Source organism: Doryrhamphus excisus, unplaced genomic scaffold (assembly GCF_037039965.1).
Source record: "Doryrhamphus excisus strain RoL-2023G ecotype Guam unplaced genomic scaffold, RoL_Dexc_Guam_v1.1 HiC_scaffold_24, whole genome shotgun sequence".
Classification (NCBI taxonomy): domain Eukaryota; kingdom Metazoa; phylum Chordata; class Actinopteri; order Syngnathiformes; family Syngnathidae; genus Doryrhamphus; species Doryrhamphus excisus.
Window position 1 is genome coordinate 550,900 of NW_027621862.1, and position 19,614 is coordinate 570,513.

At 45.9% G+C, this 19,614-nt stretch overlaps 1 protein-coding gene across 8 annotated transcripts in view; it reads left to right on the top strand.

Moving 5' to 3' along the window:
• The window catches only part of ctbp2l (C-terminal binding protein 2, like), a 59,972-nt gene extending 40,397 nt beyond the window's left edge, over nt 1-19,575 (top strand). For 3 of the 8 annotated variants that reach the window (XM_058062595.2, XM_058062596.2, XM_058062594.2), the window contains 8 exons: nt 11,779-11,933; nt 13,694-13,838; nt 15,426-15,632; nt 16,087-16,301; nt 16,402-16,532; nt 17,437-17,564; nt 17,647-17,764; nt 18,358-19,562. In XM_058062595.2, the coding sequence (XP_057918578.2) occupies nt 11,779-11,933; nt 13,694-13,838; nt 15,426-15,632; nt 16,087-16,301; nt 16,402-16,532; nt 17,437-17,564; nt 17,647-17,764; nt 18,358-18,538 (1,280 nt within the window). In that variant the 3' untranslated portion in view covers nt 18,539-19,562. Of the gene's footprint in view, nt 1-6,591; nt 6,704-11,778; nt 11,934-13,693; nt 13,839-15,425; nt 15,633-16,086; nt 16,302-16,401; nt 16,533-17,436; nt 17,565-17,646; nt 17,765-17,968; nt 18,046-18,357 lie in introns of those variants that run through there. The other 5 variants (XM_058062598.2, XM_058062592.2, XM_058062593.2 and 2 more) reach the window with 4 other exon arrangements.
• The last annotated feature ends 39 nt before the right edge of the window (nt 19,576-19,614 follow it).

Genomic DNA, 19,614 nt, shown 5'->3' on the forward strand with positions numbered 1-19,614 from the left:
CCCTCTTCTCCCTCTCTCTTTTCTTTTTCTCTCAGTTGTGGGCAGGTCACCCTGAATTATTCATCAGTGTGAAATGAAAAAGCTCATGGATATTGAATATCCTCTCTGAAGTGTTGGCCAACCTTGTGTGTTTTTTCCTCTCTCTCTCGTTCTCTCTCTCTCTTTCTCTCTCTCTCTCTCTCTCTCGTTCTCTCTCTCTCTCTCTCTCTCGTTCTGTGTGTTTTATGTCTGTGAAAAGAGTAAAGAGTGGCGTATCTCACTGCCAGGCTCATTTCAAAGATTGAGCGATTGCTTTACTTGGTGCTCATATTTACCTTGGTCTGCTGGCCAGCGGGGGGTGGGGTGCGGGGAGACAAAGATGAAACAGCCAGAGATGAAAAGAAGGGTAATTATAAAAAACATAAAACGTATAGACCTCCCAAACAATGGTCTACCTCAACAAGCTGATTGGTGTTACTACTTCCTGGAACAAGTGCCGCTTGTGGTCGTCCTGATCGACCACTCTCTCCCCACAAGCAGCCCCCGCACCGTGCTCCTCTACATCCGCCACCCTCTTTTTTTTTCCCTTTTTTTTCTCCATCCTGCGGTTTGATCTGCGGCCCGTGTTGCAAATCAATGCTACACGTTGCCATCCATTCAACTCGACAGCCAACAAACACAGCAGGGACTCTCATGGCAAGTCCCATGTGATAATTGTATGAAATGGGGGTGGGGGGGATAAGCGGAATAAATCAGATCATGTGGTTTGTTTTTTTTCTTGAGGACATTACATTGTACTTTACCACCACCCAGTCAAATGTTGGCTTCACGATGCATCAAGGTTATGCATTATAATTAATTATCGATTAATCGCAGAGTGCCAAAATACAGTCATCTGTCATTTATCACGATTAGTTGCAGATAAGTGAATTAATAATTAATAATTTTGTTTTTAAAAAAAGCTGTTTTTGACTTCCTAGGTACAATCTTTAGCATTATTAGAGCCCTATGGACATGCAATAGCACCCCTACAGTCACTGTTACAGCCCCGTTATTCTTTGCTTACATCACATTGCCCAACTGTGAGCCCGCCGTGGCGTAGTGCTTAGCGTTCTGGAGCGGACACCTCGGGTTCGAATCTCCAATAGTAAGCACCATCGGTATTGGTCAGGAAGGGCATCCGGAATATCAAGGGCTCAATGCTCAATCTGCTGTGTTGACTCCGTAACACACACGCACATACACATTGCCCAACTGGCCAATGTCATGGCTTTATACATTAGCAAGCTAACATAGCTAACTAGCTTCATCATGGCGGACAATTTGCTAAATGTTGTTTTCCTTCTTTGGGCAAACGTTTTGAATGTGACTGGGATGCAGACGTCATCCAAGACCATGCAGGTGTCGGGTGTCTCGGGAAACGTATATCGTGATCCAAAACTCCCAGCTGTAGTTTTTTAGGGAAGTGGGGTGGAGGTGTGAAATATCATCTCCTGAGGTGGACACCTTAGGGTGTCTGATTCTGGACCAGACCTCCAGACCCTGGCCTATTTAACCTCATGGAAGAAGCACAGCTGGGCCACAGCTCCCATGACTTAATAGCCGTATGACAGCGAGGGGGGGGTGGGGGGTGACGGGATGCATTGTGTGCATTTTATTTGCTGGTGTAATAAGGGGGGGGGGGCTTGATGCTATAAGTCTCTGCCAGGCCAGATGGCTCCCGTCACTGTGAGGAGACGAGGAGGAGCAGCCATGTCAGCCAGGAAGGAGGGAGGGGGTGGTGGTCCTAAACAGTTAGAGTGACCCCTCCCTCCCCGCAGTCGCCACATCTGGAGGCCACCTGCAGCTGGCTCTCCTCACTTCCTCCATCCTCTCGTTGTTCTTCCAACGTGGACGCATTCCCAGCTCATCCCGAGGCCACAAGGGGCCTGGAACATAAAGCCCTTCTGTGCCCCCCCCCCCTTTTAATTTGCATTCCCATGCTGTAATTTACGCACCTCTTTTCTGTACTGTTGCACGATCTATGGTCCTGCATCCCCGAGATAGTGGAGGCCATGTGAAAACAAAAGCAGAAGGCAATGTTGACTCAGGTTTGTTACAGTATCTGGACGGCTGTGGGGGCGGCCGGCTTTGGGGAGGGGGGCGGCAGGTGCCTAACAGTGGATAAGACACCTCCAGTGTAAACATGAGCAAGTACAGGATCCAGTACACCCATAGGCTTTTTTATTGTATGTCGGCAGCTGTAGAAAGTACGATCGGAGTAGTTAGTGTACAGCTTGTATTGCAGTATTACAGTATAGATGTACTATCTATTGGCACAGCCATCTTGGTCTAAATAAGGGCTCTTCAATTCAAATAATAAGCATTTATGATTATTGTGACAGACCTAGTAAGCACCGTTGTTAGCTAACTAGATGTGGGATTTATGGCTCTTTGAGGTGAACCCCATCTTTGCGAGTCGCTCCTTTCAAAGAGCCGTTCAAAAACCTTGGCTCATTTGGCTCATCTTTCTATTTATTAAGTTTTAAATGCTCATTTCTGGCCCTTTGTATTGAGTGGTGGACTCCAATAGAGCAGTTTCACACAATAACCCGCATAGAAGGCTTTATAGAGCTTCCAGAATCTGCACCTATTCCAACTGTGTTTTTTGGAATTTCTGAAACCGTCTGTTTTTGTAGGTCATTTGTAGGTCAGAAAAGTGGAAAAAGCATGAATTTAGATATCCCACTAATAGCTACATAGTTATATATAATATTATATAGTTATATAGTTTAGTTAATTATTGTGACGTATTTGAGATGTGTGGAATACATTTAAATTTAAAGATCTACTGTAAATATTCCACAGTGTGGCGCCAATTTTGATTAAAATTCAGTGTTTGTGTGTAAACCATGAGAGATACTGTACTGTGTACCCAACCTCTCGCCGGGATAGGCTCCAGCACACCCCCGCGACCCTGTAACTGTCTAGTATCTTGCTCTAGTCCCCATCACAAACCTCCAGTCCAACACGTTAACTTGTCCTTTTCTACCACTCACTTTCTTCAAATAACTTAAGGAGACTTAACGAGCCTCGTGAACCTCGGCTGCCAAGTTTCAGTGCTGGCAGGAAAAGGGCACTTCCACTGTAATTAGCCAGGCTAAAGAAGAGGGCTTGCCCCTAACGGGAAATCCTCACAGAACGTAGAAGAAGACTATTTGTTGAAGTCTTTGGAGTGAGACTCGTACTTGTGATGCTTCATGGAGTTAAAAGCCGGGGCTTCCACTGAACCCTCCACTCGGAATATGAACAAATGTGTCATTGTTTGACACATTTTCTTTAAAAGGAAGCCGCTTGTTTGAAATTGTTCTCAGGAAAAACGCCCCCCCCCCCACCCCCACCCCCAAAGCATGTGGACATATTTACTTCCAAGAAAGGGCAGACTGCAGTCATTTACAGTCAAAGTACGGTTGGACAATATGTCAGAATTTCCTCATCTGGCCACCATTAGCCCAACCGCTGGTGATTTGTTGAGGGAGGGGAACTGAGCTGTGCCGTGAACTTCATTTTCAAATCCTGACGACTGGATCCTCCTCACTGGCGGACTATATTGGTGTTCTGTGCTCAACTTTATACCGTCTCTGTTCAATAACCACAAGCCTATGGTAGCCGGGGGGCGTGGCCTACAGAAGGAAATAACCACCAGGGTCTATAATTTCATTTTAAAAAAACCAAAACTTGGGCATGACCGTAGTCGACCTCAAGTACCTCCACAAGACGAAAGTAGTATCAGAAGTGGTTAGCATTGAGTAGTTTTACATAGCTCTACATGCGCTATAAATGATTACTCCTCAGCTTTTTGTATTGTTGTTTACAAACGACCTCATCAGTGCTATTCATGCTTTAGAGAGCCCATTGTTGCTATTCCAACACTGGTTCTGTTGCTTCTGTGTTGGGTGGTTTACTTGTTGTTGGTAATAAAGTACTAACAGTAGGTAACCCCACTATAGCAGTCGATGCATGAAAGTATCATGATTGGTCAGCATCTAACAGTTTTATCTAGCTCTGCATGCGCTATAAATGATTACTCCTCAGCTGTTGGTGTAGAACGTGTTGCACTTTTTGTATTGTTGTTTCCAAACGACCCCATCAGTGCTATTTGTGCTTAAAAGAGCAGTTTGGTCATTGTTGCTATTCCAACACTGGTTCTGTTGCTGCTGTGTTGGGCGGTATACTTGTTGTTGGTAATAAAGTACTAACAGTAGGCAACCCCACTATAGCAGTCGATGCATGAAAGTATCATGATTGGTCAGCATCTAACAGTTTTATCTAGCTCTGTATGCGCTTTAAAATGATGCTACTCAGCAACTCATGAGCGGTACTATTAGTGACTGAACCGTTATTCAACTCCTTACTGTTATTCAAACATTGGTTCTGTTGCTAATATTTTAGGTTAAAGGTTAAAACTCCACACTGACCTTTGATTCAGACAACAACAATAACAACAATGCCTTTGTCCATTTTGCTGTTTTTTTATTTTTTTTTGCAAGGAAGTGACACGATCCAAGTGTGTTAAGTTCCCAGTTTGGTCCCTCGGGGAAGGAACGTGATGGTGTGGGGATGATTGACAGATTGTGGTGCCGAATGACTGCGAGGGCAAACATCTGAAAGGAACATTTTTAGAAGAACAATATTGCCGTAGCGTCCCTGCAGCCACGGTCACACGCCACACGCCACACGCCATTATCACGGACAGGAAGGTGGGAAAGGTGGGATGACTTTCACCCAGCAATGATCCTCCACTCTGTGCAATAAATGTCTCTGTGGGTGTGTGTGGGTGTGTGTGTGTGTGTACTCCATGTATGTGTCAGCTGAATACTGCAAAGACACATTGGAGTGTGACCAGCGCAGGCAGCAGCCCCCACTTCCTGTCACGCAGAGGGGGGGTATGCATGCCCCTCTTAATCTTTCCATCTTACTAACGGGATGTACAGGAGAAGCAGACAAGGAGGCGGCTTGGGGAGTGTGAATGACAGCGATATATAAATATGCAAATATGGGAGATGGCGGATCACAGCTTTCCTAAAGATGGACACCAAGACGACGCAAAATGACACCCTGTCTAATAATACTGATTAATACTGATTAATACTGATTAATACTCCACCCGGGGTTGTGGTTGTTTCAGTGTAGTTAAACAGTAAAGAATAATGTTATTTGTATGTTTTATGGTCTGAAAAGGATCTATGACATGACACTAACCTTTTATGCTTTCAAGGATGAACATAAATGCTGTTTATATGGTTATATCGCGTATTTATTTAGCCAAAGAGCAAAGAGGACTGGGCCTAATTGTAGAGAGTTACAGTACCTGGTTGCAACCAGCAGAGGTGCTAATGAGTAAGTCTCAAATAGACGAGGAAGGGAAGTTGAGGGAAATGAACGGTGACGTTCAGAGATATTCTATTAAAAATTATTCAAAGCTGAATAAATTATTCTAGATCATGCATTATGTCCATTATTATGTGATATTTGTCCACTAATTTACCACATTGTTATATTACCTTATTATTTTCCCCTGTATTTAACCAGAAGCGAGTGCATTTGGAATACAGGAAGTGAGCAAACAATGCTAATGTAACTTTTATGCATGTTAGACTACATGAAAGCATTATTCTTTTTTTCCAAGTACATGGTGGATGTATGGATTACGCATGACCGTATCAAGAGATTAATCGTTAAGGGGACAATTGTGTGGAACTATTGATGATTAATCGTGTCTGGAAGAACCGCGTGGAGTGGCGTACAGAGCCGCGTTGCTCTCAAACAGACAGGAAAGGGAGTTTGGGTAATATCCACACTGAGATCCAGCTAAAAAAGAACATTTAAAAGTAGAATGAGGTGATTAATTAATTGTTATTTTTCTTCATGTTCTATTAGAGAAATGAAAACAATGAAAAATAAATGTATCAGCATCACCCTGTTGGGGGGGGGGGGCATTGGATGAAAGTGGAAAAGCAGGAGTGGAAGAAACCAAATAATGATGAGAGACAGGGGGGCGGTAACGCACATGTGGGGGTGAGGGGAGGGGGAGGGGGCGGGGCAGGCCTTCTTAGGACACAATCCAGTCCAGATCAGAAATAAAAGCTAAAAAAAAAAAAGGGCGAGAATAAAACTGAAGAGGAGGGCAAAAAGGGAGGAGGGCTGCTTGGCGGTTGGAGTGCTTGCAGAGCCGATGACGGCGACAGAGTGAACGTGTTTGAGTCCGGCGTGTGAGATCCGCTGTGCATGCTGGAGCTGACGCATTTCATCATCATCATCATCATCATCATCATGGTTATTATTTATTTGTGGTATTATTAGCTGAGTGATGTTGCGGCGCTGACAGGAGAGAGAGGAAGCAGCCTTTTCTTCTTGGGAGATTAAAAAAAGAGAGAGAGAGAGGGGGGAAAAGGAGAGGACAAAAGCCCCCCCCCCTTCCTCCCATCCTGCGTGCACGAGGACGCGGTGGTTGCTTTTCCGTCAAGCATGGAGCGAAGATGATGCAGCCAGGAGCTCAGTGAGCGCTTCCCCTCAACGACAGGACCACTCCTGGGGAGCGGGGTGGGGTGGGGGGGGACCTTTTGGATTATCCTGCATGTTTTTTTAGGGGGGGGTTGTCTTGTACATTTTTTTGGTCCTCTGTTCTCCACCATGCGACGTGTTTAAGGCGGAGAAGGAAGAATGTGGAGGCAACATTTTCCAGGCAAGCGGCATGTTTCCTGTTTTCTTTTCTGGATGTCTAATAAAGTGTGGCATGTGGGAGGGAGACGGAGCAAGGGGGGGGGGGGGCAGCCCAGAGGGAGGAGAGAGAGTGTGTGGTCAGCAATGTAGTGTTGTTGGCATTTTGGCATCCCGCGCCCACTACACTTCATGTTTCCACTTCCCGGGCTGCAAGTTGGTGGAATGCCAAAAGAGTGAAAAAAGCGGGAACATGGAGGTGGAACGGGAACGGGAACGGGAGCGAGAGCTGTTCTCTGAGTGCTTTTGTTTGTGAGGAGTGCACTGGTTTTCTTGGCAGGGGCTTGCCTCGGCGTGGCTGGCAGCCGGGTGGGGCACTCGTGGCGGCGTGGGACAAGTGGCCTTTGTGTGCTACTTTTTGGGCCAAGAGAAGAGAAGGGGAGGGAAGGACTGCCAACAAAGGCTCGCTCACTCAACCCCCCGACACCCCCCACCCCGCCAGCCTCTGTGACCTCGCGCTGCCACCCGGTTGGTGTAGTTGTTGTGTGCGAGCTTGAGTTTAGTCGTAAAATGAGTCGTATTGCCTCGCTGAACTCGAGGTACAAATGCTGGCAGGGCGCCATTAGTTGGAGAAAAAAGGGCGGAAACGCCGCTATGTCACCCAAGTGCAATCTGTGTTTGATGCCAAGCCTCTGCTCCTCATGTTGTGGGCCGGCAGCCAACTATGTGTGTTAGTGTGCCTTGTTCAGGCTACTAATGCAAATGTATAGTACCTGTATGGTAGTCCATCTGGCCTTGATGCTGGAATTTAGGCAGGTTACTCAAAGTCCAATGGAACGTTGCTTCATCAGGTCATTCCACTATTTTTCCATTTTTTGCCCACTGAAAACGCCTCCGCAACCCAGGAGCCGCCAGTTTAGAATCCACGCCATAGATCACATACAGCAACGTGACATTTAGGAGTGGGACGCAAACATTAGCACCACTAGCTTAGCTATCGTGCTGGGCTTCTAACCTGACTGATGTAGTTGGCAGGGCTTTATTTTAAGATGTGTAGTGAAGCCTGTTGACGTCATAGAAGTCCACAACTTCAAACAGTTCACTCATTCATTTTCTAACGCTTATCCTCACTGGGGTCGCGGGGGTGCTGGAGCCTATCCCAGCTGTCATGGGGTGAGAGGCGGGGTCCACCGTGGACTGGTGGCCAGCCAATCACAGGGCACATATAGCATTTGAAGTTGATTACTGTTAGAAGGGCTATATTTTAAGATGTGTAGTGAAGCCTGTTTTGTTTGTTTTACAATGTATTCCCAGTATGCGGTACCCATGAGCGGGAAAGATTGAGTAGAAATATGAAAGAACAACAGTAACGGTCATCTGCAGAAAAAGCCACCTGCAATCAGCAGCTTGTGGTTGCTCGGCAACCAGCAACCACAGATGAAGATAATGTGATGGAGAGATTGTCTGGTCTGGTCTGTTCATCTTTCTGGCCGCAGCATTTTTTCCCCTTCCTCCCAAGCGGCAGCAGCAGCGGTAGCCACATAATAATGGAAAGTCTGGCCTCATCTCGGCCGCGTCCGTTGCCAGACTGTGACTAAGTGTTCCTGGCGGTGCCACCTACCACCGCCTCCTTCTGTCTGTGCTTCCACAGAAGCAGCGCAATTCAATTCCGGGTATACAAAAGTATCGTCATTTCATTTCCAAAATAACTTCCATTGTGACCCACTTTCCTGACAGAGATGATAGTCGTCCTTTTTTTAGGAGCAAAAAGTATTTCATACAAACAAAACACCTCAAAGGACTCCAGAAACCTGAATCCACCTTTTCTTTCCACACCAGCCCACATCTGAATGAGGACACACAGCTTAGGAAGCCAAAATGTTATAAAACGATTCTTATAGCGAGGTTAAAAGGACATTTACGATTCTCCCATTGCATAGAAGTTAGCATAACGGCTAATTTGGGCTACCAATTTAAAACGATGTGCTTGAATTGACCAAAATATTATTTTTTGTTGGCGGAGTGTGGTCCACAGACGCAAATTATTAGCACCAGGTCACATGACATTGTCGTTTTGTTATTTTTTTGGCAGGTATCCGACATCTGAAACTACCTCTGTATGCACTGTAAAAGTGTTGCTGTACTGTTGTTTACCATGAACTCATCAGCGCTATCAATGCTAGCTGAGCAGTTTGCAGCTGACTCAGGGTTCCTCGAAAAGTAAGGCTTTTATAGCATGGAATATGATTTTTTTTTAATATTCCAGTTGTGAAAAAGTATAGAAAAGTCTCCATTCACGCTCCGTAAGAGGCGTTCCCGCCAACGTTTGTCAGTGATGTTATTTACGATGTTTACGCGACGGTCATAGGGACCCACGGATGAAGGTTGGAAGTGGTGCCTGGTAACCGTCAAACGGGATCTGCCAGATTTTAAGAAGAAAAAAAAACGCTTCAATACAAGAGCACCAAACATGAAAGTTTCAAGTTGTGCAGGGGCGTCAAACGCTACAGCTCTGAGAAGGGACTTCTTACCGAAATGGGCACTGCTATTAGTACATTGCTTTTATACTTACAATATACTTGGTTATTTAAAAGAGTTATGTTTTCCTTCTCTCCACTCATTAAAGTTAAAAGTAAAAAATAATAATAATAATAACTTCAGTCCAGTGAACAGCCCCTCCCTTTGCTGTCATTTATGACGTTGATAATGTGAAATGATTTTCCTACAGCTCTCCTGTGTACGTCCTTTCCGATTAACATGACTTTTGTACAATTCCTCAACGTTCTGCTACGTACTTATTTGACTTTTACGACCATGGCAGCTTTCTCGTTCTGTCATAAAATGAGTTGCCAGCGGTCGCAGAATATTTCAGTCATCATAAAGCTTCTAATAGGCAACAATGCTGCTGACTGATATGATGATAGGAGACTGTGATTTGACATTACTGTCATTATTCATGCATGTTGGGGGCTTTCTTGTGGGCTTTTAGTCCCTTGGCGCTCGGCGAAGCGACAGCTGCTGTGAAAATGCATGCGTCCCGAGTCTCACACACACACACACACACACACACACACACACACAAGAAAGGAAAGGACTGCTAAAAGCGACATGAGCTGATGTGGTCGTATTGTCGTGTTGCGAATCTCACCTGCTGCTCTTCCACTTCCACTTCCACTTCCGCTTCCACTTCCACTTCCACAGCCTGCGGTGAACATGCTGAACAAACACACTTTTTTTTTTTTTCTCAAAGGAGCTGTTCTCTTCCAGCGCTGTTGAAACCGACGCTGCAAGAGAGCATTTGTCACTTCACGGTACAAGTAGCAATGTGTTTTTGATATTTATTGCCGGCGGAATTGGAGCCGTGCGGCGACGGCTCGATTCACTGTAACACGTTTACACATCCTAATCCTCACAAATGTTGTTGTTCCGCTGCTGGTGTCCGGTTAAAGGCGGCTGGAAATGTCCAAAAAGGCTTTCTAGGACATGCTAGCATGTTCAACTACCAACTAATCGTTAGTTTCGCCATAATATGATCCCTCATTGATGCCGCTCTACCTGGTATTGACTTGATTGGAATGGCGTCATTGCTTGTTGTCGCCTGTCGCTGACCAGGTTGCATTACAAAATGGTACAGAATAAATTAGCTTTGATATTGATAGAAATTATATTTTATTTCCACTTCAGGTTGGGTTTTATTTTGTTACGCTTCAAGGACTTCAGGGAATGTTGCATGGAATATAAATATTCTCAAAATGTTTAAATCATTAGCAAAACAGTAACTTATGGATTCATAGTTGCTCAGTCACAAAGACATTTTTCTTCATGAGCGCCATATTTTTCCATCAATTTTGCTCAAATTTGACACCCATGCTTGTCAGTCCCTAAAGGTGTGTACAAAATTTTGTGGTGATTGGTTTACTGTTGGCTGCACAGTGGTCGAGTGGTTAGCGCACAGGCCTCACAGCTAGGAGACCCGAGTTCAATTCCACACTTGATTTGCATGTCCTCCCCGTGCATGCGTGGCTTTTGTTTTCTCCGGGTACTCCGGTTTCCTCCCCCATTCCAAAAACATGCTAGGTTAATTAGCGACTCCAAATTGTCCATAGGTATGAATGTGAGTGTGAATGGTTGTTTGTCTATATGTGTCCAGGGTGGACCCCGCCTCTTGCCTGAAGTCACACCCCATCCAGCAGTTAGCGCCCACTGGAGTAGAAGAGTGCAGCATTACACTTCCGATCAAACATTTTCACCAATGCCTCAATACAGAAACATGGAGAAAAATATGTTCACATTAAAAATATTTAAAGAAAAAAACATTTTCTTCATATTTTTTTATTAAAGAACAACATAAAAGACTCCCCGCCTGCTGCTTGGACACCCCCGGAGTAAATCAACACTCATTTAGTGTCCCTGGCTTTGGTGTGATGCTCCTGTCTTTACCAGCTGCCGCTATCATTATTCAACATGGTGTCAGTCACAGATGAAGCCTGGTCCCGGCGCCCCCACCTCTCCCACCGGGGTGGCAGTCATGTTTGCGTCCGTGCGAGTCCGTGCGAGTCCTACGTGACGCGAGGAAGGCACCTGTCGCTCGTGCAAAGGCGATGAAGGGCTCCGGGAAGACGGTGCGCTTTAACTGGCAGCCAAAGCCTGTTAAGTGATCACCATGACAACAGGCGGATGGGAGGCGACACCGCCTCCCCCGATCCTGTGAGACTCCGACTTACTCTTGTCCTCGCTGTCCTTCAATGTCTCACGGGAGCTTTGTTTTTATGTATTTGACCTCCCCGTCCATCCGTTTGTGTCTGTTGGAGAACCCTAGCAGCAAGTGGCCCCTAAATTTGGGTTCAAAGTGGTTCCCCTCCATCAGGCTGCATGAGCACCCGGATGCACGCCGCTGCTGGGGAGTGAAGGTCAGGACACGTGCAAAGGTTTGACGTGGGGCACTTTGCCGGATCCAGAAGCTAATACGCGGGTCTTAGCACCATGGAGAATGGAGAATGGACTTTGGTGGCCAAGATGTGTTAGATATTTCATTCCCATAGACCCAAGCTCACGTACCATCTCATCAATCTTACCTTCTTTTTCTCCACCTGTCTCCAGGCATCCGCCCCCAAATCATGAACGGGCCAATGCATCCACGCCCCCTGGTGGCGCTGCTGGACGGGCGTGACTGCACCGTGGAGATGCCCATCCTGAAGGACCTGGCCACTGTTGCCTTCTGTGATGCACAGTCCACGCAGGAGATCCACGAGAAGGTAGGAACGTGCTTCATAAAGTTCATGCACTTATTTGTCTCTTTGTTTACTTTTATATTCTTAGGAATACTATTTAGTATTTTAGTATTTATAGTATTTCTTTTTACTATTTTATGTACTAATATAATGGAGGGTTACCCAAAGTGCGGCCCATGGGCCATATACGTCCACGGCTACTTTTTTACTGACCCTTTCACATTCTAAAAATAATATTACACATAAAAAGTAAAAAAACAACAACAGCAAATTGGAAAAAAGAGCAATAATTTGACAAAATATCATGAGACATGATATGCATGGTGGATGATGTTGGTCACACGGTCAGGAGTTCGGGAAGACCGGGTTCGAATCCCTCCTTGCATGTTCTCCTGGTACAAAACATGCTAGGTTAATTAGCCACTCCAAATTGTCCATAGGTATGAATGTGAGTGTGAATGGTTGTTTGTCTATATGTGCCCTGTGATTGGCTGGCCACCAGTCCAGGGTGGACCCCGCCTCTCGCCCCAAGACAGCTGGGATAGGCTCCAGCATCCTAGTGAGGATAAGCAGCATAGAAAATGAATGGATGGGGGTTATTATGTGAAACAAACAAAGCAAAAACGACTTTTGCAATTATAGAAAAGAAAAGTTTGGTCGGGTAAAAGTAAAAATAAAGTCAAAATATTCCGATGAAATAATATTTAAAGTAGAAGTTGAAATATTTGTTTACAAAAATGCTAAAAAGTAAGGAGAAAATGTTAGTTAATTCACTTTGTTTATTAATATACTTTGTCACCAATAACATAAAAACGAGACCTAGTGAGGATAAGCGGCATAGAAAATGTATGGATGGATATTTTTATGTATTTTTTGACCTCATAATATTAGCTAATGTCCTAGCCTGGTAAATGTATCATCCATTCTTCACTTCCTGTTCTTGTAAAATCCTATTTTTTTTATTATCATAAGCTACGTCCTTATGTGACGTACTGTAATGTTGGACATAAACTAAACGATCAGCGGTGTTAATATTGTAGTTGCGTGCCGCCAACAGTACTGCAGTATTGCCTTCATTGGCATTAAAAGTACGAGCGTATGAGTTGATGTCACTCGATGGCGCGGCTGATGATGCGGACATGAGTGGCGTGTTCCTAATAGAGCGTCCTGCATGGCGGGGGATACGCTGTAATTACCCGGGCTTGTCCACGCCGTCTTTATTGCTTCTCGTGCAGCGCCGCCGCGGCTGCTCGCCAATATAGGAGACGGCTATCGCTAACGTGCTATCTTTCATCTTTCCCTCCGTCTCGCAGACGCCGCTTTGTTTTTTGCTGCTTTTGTTTATGAAAGTGGAACATATTAAAACAAACAAACCATGGAGGAGATCAATTCAATCAAAGACTCGAGGAGATAGACGCACAATGTGTGTGTGTGTGTGTGTGCGTGTGCGTGTGTGTGTGTGTGTGTGTTTTAATGTCGCCATATCAGCCAAAACATGATTATAATGTTCACCTCGCTAGTGGATTGGCCACTTCCCCGTAATAAGGCGAGATAGCCGGAGGGCGTGCAGGAGATTGGAAAAGTCCAATCTGGTCTTCCAGGGGCCCGGATGCGGCGATGCGGAGAGGCGGGGCTAATTCATACTTCACTTCCTTCCAATGTTCCTTCAGTGTCCTCCGTCATGCCGTTCATGGCATTCCGGGAAGGAAATCCTGTGACATCGTGTCACATGGGGGACTCGGAGGGGCAGACATTGATAAAGGGGGGGGGGGTGTGGTTGGCAGGTGCTGAACGAGGCAGTGGGGGCCATGATGTACCACACCATCACCTTGACCAGAGAGGACCTGGAGAAGTTCAAAGCACTACGCATCATCATCCGCATCGGCAGTGGCTACGACAACATCGACATCAAGGCCGCCGGAGAGCTCGGTATGGACGCCGCACATCATCATCATCATCATCATCACAATGTTATGGACACCAGCATTATGGACGTTATGTACTGAATCTGATCCCTGACACAAATACCAAAGTGAGCGGCGGTATCGAACACCGGATGAATGGCGTCCGGCGTCCGTGTGCTGGAATGTTCCAGCGAGATAGGAAGTAGAAAGACGAGAGTCCTTCTTCTGAAGTTCTCCTATCAGCAGGCGGCCGCTCGCCGCCTCCAAGAGGCTTTTCCAGTTTGGCGAAGCTGCCGATACGAGATTGTTCATCTACCTGTCAGCCACTCAGGAACGACCACGGACTCGTACGAGTGATCTTAGCAGGAAGTAGAAAAGGCGTCCTATTCACTGGAGAGGCTGCTCTCGATGTCCCGTGTGGCTTTTCCGGCTTTTCCGTGTGGTACAGAGCAGGATGAGGGCACAAGGACGCACACAAGTGCAGGAACTTGGAATTAGTCAAGACAAGAACATAGATCCTCTATATCGGACAGAAAGACGTGCTGTTAAAATGCTTGTCAAAGATCCTTTATATCAGTAGTCCCAAAACAGTGGCTACCTATGTACGATATTTGCCTTTTTATCGAAAAACGATATTGTCCAACTTTCAATTTCCGTAAGCAATATTGCATTTTAATGCTGATATTGGACACCCCCCCCCTTTTTTATCTTAATTAACTTGAAAGTCAAACGTCTTAACGTCAAAGATCCTCTAAATGACAGAACCACACTGCTATTTTGAAGGACCTGGGACAAAAACTAACCAGAACTGTTCTGTATGACAGGACCGTGGTGCTACCTACCACTAACACACAGGTCAAAGATCCTCTATATGACAGGATTGCTCAGCTGTTGCTCAGACAGGATTGCTCAGACCCTACGACAAAAACGGTAGTCAAAGATCCTCTATATGACACTACGTACTTCTAATACACGAGTCAAAGATCCTCTATATGACACTACGTACTTCTAATACACGAGTCAAAGATCCTCTATATGACACTACCTACTTCTAATACACGAGTCAAAGATCCTCTATATGACACTACCTACTGCTAATACACGAGTCAAAGATCCTCTATATGACACTACCTACTTCTAATACACGAGTCAAAGATCCTCTATATGAAAGGATTTTGCTCCTCTGTTTTAAAGAACCGACTGCAAAAAGGCTAGTCAAAGATCCTCTATATGACAGGATTGCTCGGCTGTTTTTAAGACCCTACTACAAAAACAGTAGTCAAAGATCCTCTAAATGACACGACCTACTGCTAATACACGAGTCAAAGATCCTCTATATGACGTGAATGCTCTGCCGTTATTAAGACCCATCCATCCATTTTCCTGTTTACCCGCGTCCGGGTCGCGGGGGCAGCAGTCTCAGGAGGGAAGCCCAGACTTCCTGGTTCCCAGCCAGCTGTGAGGCGTAATCCCTCCCGGCTGGGCATGCCCAGAAGCCTGATGTGAAGATGTGAAGATAGGAGCACCGTGCTGTTTATGAGTTGGCGGTCGTGTCCAACAGTCTGGTCAGTCGCCACGTTGTGACCCCCCGCCCCCCACTTCCGCCCCCCAGGCATCGCGGTGTGCAACATCCCCTCGGCGGCCGTGGAGGAGACGGCGGACTCCACCCTCTGCCACATCCTGAACCTCTACCGACGGAACACTTGGCTCTACCAGGCTCTCCGGGAAGGCACGCGAGTGCAGAGCGTGGAACAGATCCGCGAGGTGGCGTCCGGCGCCGCCCGAATTCGGGGCGAGACTCTGGGCCTCATCGGTTTCGGTGAGTAACCGTCCTGTTGCTTTTGGACGTCTTATCACCGCCGTTCACACGCAAGCTAACCCAAGCTAACCCAAGCTAACCCAAGCTAACCTTCTATTCTTCTTTATCATGTCGCTTCTTCTCTGGTGGGCCTTCATATCCTGCTTCCCGCCCCCTTGATAAGGTTCATCTCAAGGTTGTCTGTCCAGGCCCCCCTCGGGCGGCTGTTATATCTCCATTATGGCCCCCTCCCTCTCATGGCGGCAGGCCGTGTCGCTGCTGCCGATTAGCGATGGCGTCACTCTGAGCTCTCAACACGGGCGAGCTGCCAGATGCGCTCCGTCTTCCAGCTTCGTGCCACCTTATCTGGGCCCGCATGCATGTGGTCCCTCTGAGACCTACTCAGGCTGCCCCCCCCCCCCCTCCCAGACATTGTCATCAACGGTAGTCATCATGGCGTGTGTCCCGTCCCCAGGTCGTTCGGGCCAGGCGGTGGCGGTGCGGGCCAAGGTGTTCGGCTTCAACGTGATCTTCTACGACCCGTACCTTCAGGACGGCCTGGAGCGCTCGCTGGGCGTCCAGCGCGTCTACACCCTGCAGGACCTCCTCTACCAGAGCGACTGCGTGTCCCTGCACTGCAACCTGAACGAGCACAACCACCACCTCATCAACGACTTCACCATCAAACAGGTCCGCATCGCCACGCCGCCTCACTAGCTCCGCCTCCAGCCTCACGGGGGGAGGCGGGGAGTACTGACAGAAATAAAGAGCGTTCCTCTTTCCCCTTAAGATGCGCCAAGGAGCGTTCCTGGTCAACACGGCCAGGGGGGGCCTGGTGGACGAGAAGGCCCTGGCCCAGGCCTTGAAGGAGGGCCGGATACGCGGGGCCGCCTTGGACGTCCACGAGACGGAACCCTTCACGTTAGTTCGTCTATTTCTTTTATTAAAGGAAAATGTGCACCTTTTGAAGCTCTATGCGTGGAGGAAGTTATTAAAATTGATAGAATTATGGATAAACTCATAAATCAAATATTACTGGTCTTTTTTCATTTATGATATTTATGATTAGAAGTAGTATTGTTACTATTATCAGGTATTCATTTAGTGTCTGCTTTTATAATAATATATATTCATTTTTATTATTAATTATTATAATTATTAAAGTATATATTGTAAGTAGTGGTAGTATTGTTAAGATTGTTATGGATTATTTTACATGATTTTGTTGTTTTACATGATGAGTGTTATTATTATTATTATTATTATTACAAATATCCTGATTGTTTTTATCATTTTTTTATCATATAAATAGTTTTGGTTTGCATTAGACATGTTTTTGTATTTTTTATTATTAATATTAAAGCGTTTATTTTTGTAAGTAGTGGTAATATTGCTATTATTTTTTATGGATTTACTTGTTTATTACTTTACATAATTATTACTTTGACTTATAATTATTTTTAGGAATGTATGTATTTATTTATTATTTGTATTATTTAAAAAATGCCATTAATTAGTCTTGATTCTTTTTATATGTGTTGATTACATCTTAAACTAAGCATAACAGCATAAAACATGTATTTTTTTTGCAAGAAAATAAGTGATTCATCATATACAACCTGAATTTAAAATATATATTTTAATTCCTCTTGTTCATCATCTCATGTCATACTGTTCCATGAGATAGAAATGATCATTTTTGTTATTTTTACTGTCAAATAAGTCAAGAGTTATAGAAGAATAAATAGCTAGAAGAGTTACAATATTGCAATACTTTGTCGTCTTATAGTATTTTCTCTCTTGTTGTTTGTGTGCGTGGGTGTAGTTTTGCTCAAGGGCCCCTGAAAGACGCCCCCAACCTGATCTGCACCCCCCACACAGCGTGGTACAGCGAGCAGGCCTCCCTGGAGATGAGGGAGGCGGCCGCCACCGAGATCCGAAGAGCCATCACTGGTAAAAAAAAAAAAAATACAAATGAATAAAAATACTGTCAGTACACAGTACTACACAGTACTACTGTTGTGTATTTGTGTAGGCCGTATCCCGGACAGCTTAAGGAACTGCGTCAACAAGGAGTTCTTCGTCACCACGGCACCCTGGGCTGTCATGGACCAACCTGGCGTCCACCCGGAACTCAATGGCGCCGCCTACAGGTCAGAAGGCGAACCGCATCCATCTTCTTGGCTTCCACGTTCCTTTTCATTCGGCTCCAAAACATCCAAGCATATTTTAATAAAACAATAATTCCAGAAGCACCAATAGGAAGGTGCCTCGTTCCCAAAGTCCTAAAGTCGACTTTTTGCTGATGTCAGCATTTGGGCCTCCATGCTTTTGTTTTTGTTTTGTCTTCCTTGCAGCCAGTCCAACCAAACCCTCCCGGCCGTTACAACGGGGGCCCCCCAAGACAAAATAAATGCCTAGATGGGGTAAGCAGGTAAATGCACCTGGCTAGACCCCGCCCCCTCCCCCACTGACGTGTGTGGCCCCCCCTCCACTCCTTTAGCCTCCATGACTATTTGGAATATTGACTTTTTGGGGAGATCCCTCTTCCTGTCCTCCACCCTCTGCAATTCCTTGGAAGTCCTTCCTTGGAAGTCCTTCCTTGGAAGTCCTTCCTTGGAAGTCCTTCCTTGGAAGTCCTTCCTTGGAAGTCCTTCCTTTCAGATCTTTTCAAGGATTAAAACGGAACAAATGTGGATTTTTTTTTTTTGCACATTTAGCTAACATTCTGTCCTCTTCCTTTTAGATACCCACCAGGCGTGGTGGGCGTGGCACCGGGCGGCCTCCCGGGGGCGTTGGAGGGCATGGTGCCGGGCGGTGTGCCCATCGCCCACACCCTGCCCTCGGGCACCCACCCCTCGCAGGCCCCATCGCCCAACCAGCCATCCAAACACGGCGAGCCCAGAGAGCACGTCACCGAGCAATAGCAGAGACAAGAAGGGACCCCCCCACAACACCACCACCCTAACTTGGAATGGACCGTGGAGCCGCCCCCGGCTGGGACCATGAGACAGTCACCTGCCCCGAAAAAGACGGTGGATTTCTACTTTTAAAGTCTTTGTTTTTACTCGTCTCGTTTTGTTTTTTCTTTTCTTTTGTTTTTTGTGCTGGGGGGGGACCCAAGGGGGGGGGGGACCCACCATCACCATTGACACCCCACCTTCGGAGCTCATGACGGGAACTCATACCAACGACAGGAAAAAACACTTTGCTCTCGGACCTTTCCCGATGCCCCCTCCCCCTTGTGTAACTGACATGTTCTTTTAGTCCCGCCCCCTTTTTTCTTCTTTTATCTTATGAATATTTTTACCCAACAACAGAAGGCAGAAAATTGCTGATTGGATATGAATGAAAAGTCTTTCCCTGGTGATAAATACTGAACTGACACTTGATTACCCGAGATGAATCCCAAAAGTAAAGGGTCGATTAAACACTCAGGAATCCCCCCACCCCTCAATTTATTTGGCAAATATTAATGCCTGTTATTATTTAAAAAAAGGAAAGAAAAAAAAAGAAAAAAAAAGAGGTGCATCTCAAGTTTTTGGGTGTTGACAAGTTAAAATCCTGTTAGATTGCTTAGTTGGATGTTCCTATAACCTTCGTCCTGTGTGATCCGCCCACTCCTCCTCTTCCTCCTCCTCGCCTCCTCCTTCTATGACTTTGTTCTGTCCAAACAAGGCCAGACGGGCTTATCTGGGAGGGGGCAGGTCGGGGGTGTGCATCCTGTACTCTGTGAAAGCAATAGCAGACCAACTCCTCCATAGTGCCCCCCCCCCCCGCCGTCGCAGCAGAGCAGAGGCAGCCAGCCAGCAGCAGTATGATGGTGATGATGATGATTTTGATTTTAGCGTGAGTATTTGTATTTGTTTCTCGTATAAGGTGAACATTTAGCATTCAGTGCAGTTCCAATTAAAAAATGTAAAAAAACAAAAACGGGGTTGTTTGGCCTTTTTTTTTTTTTTACACTGCAGCATTTTTACATCAACTATTAAGAGGGTGCACG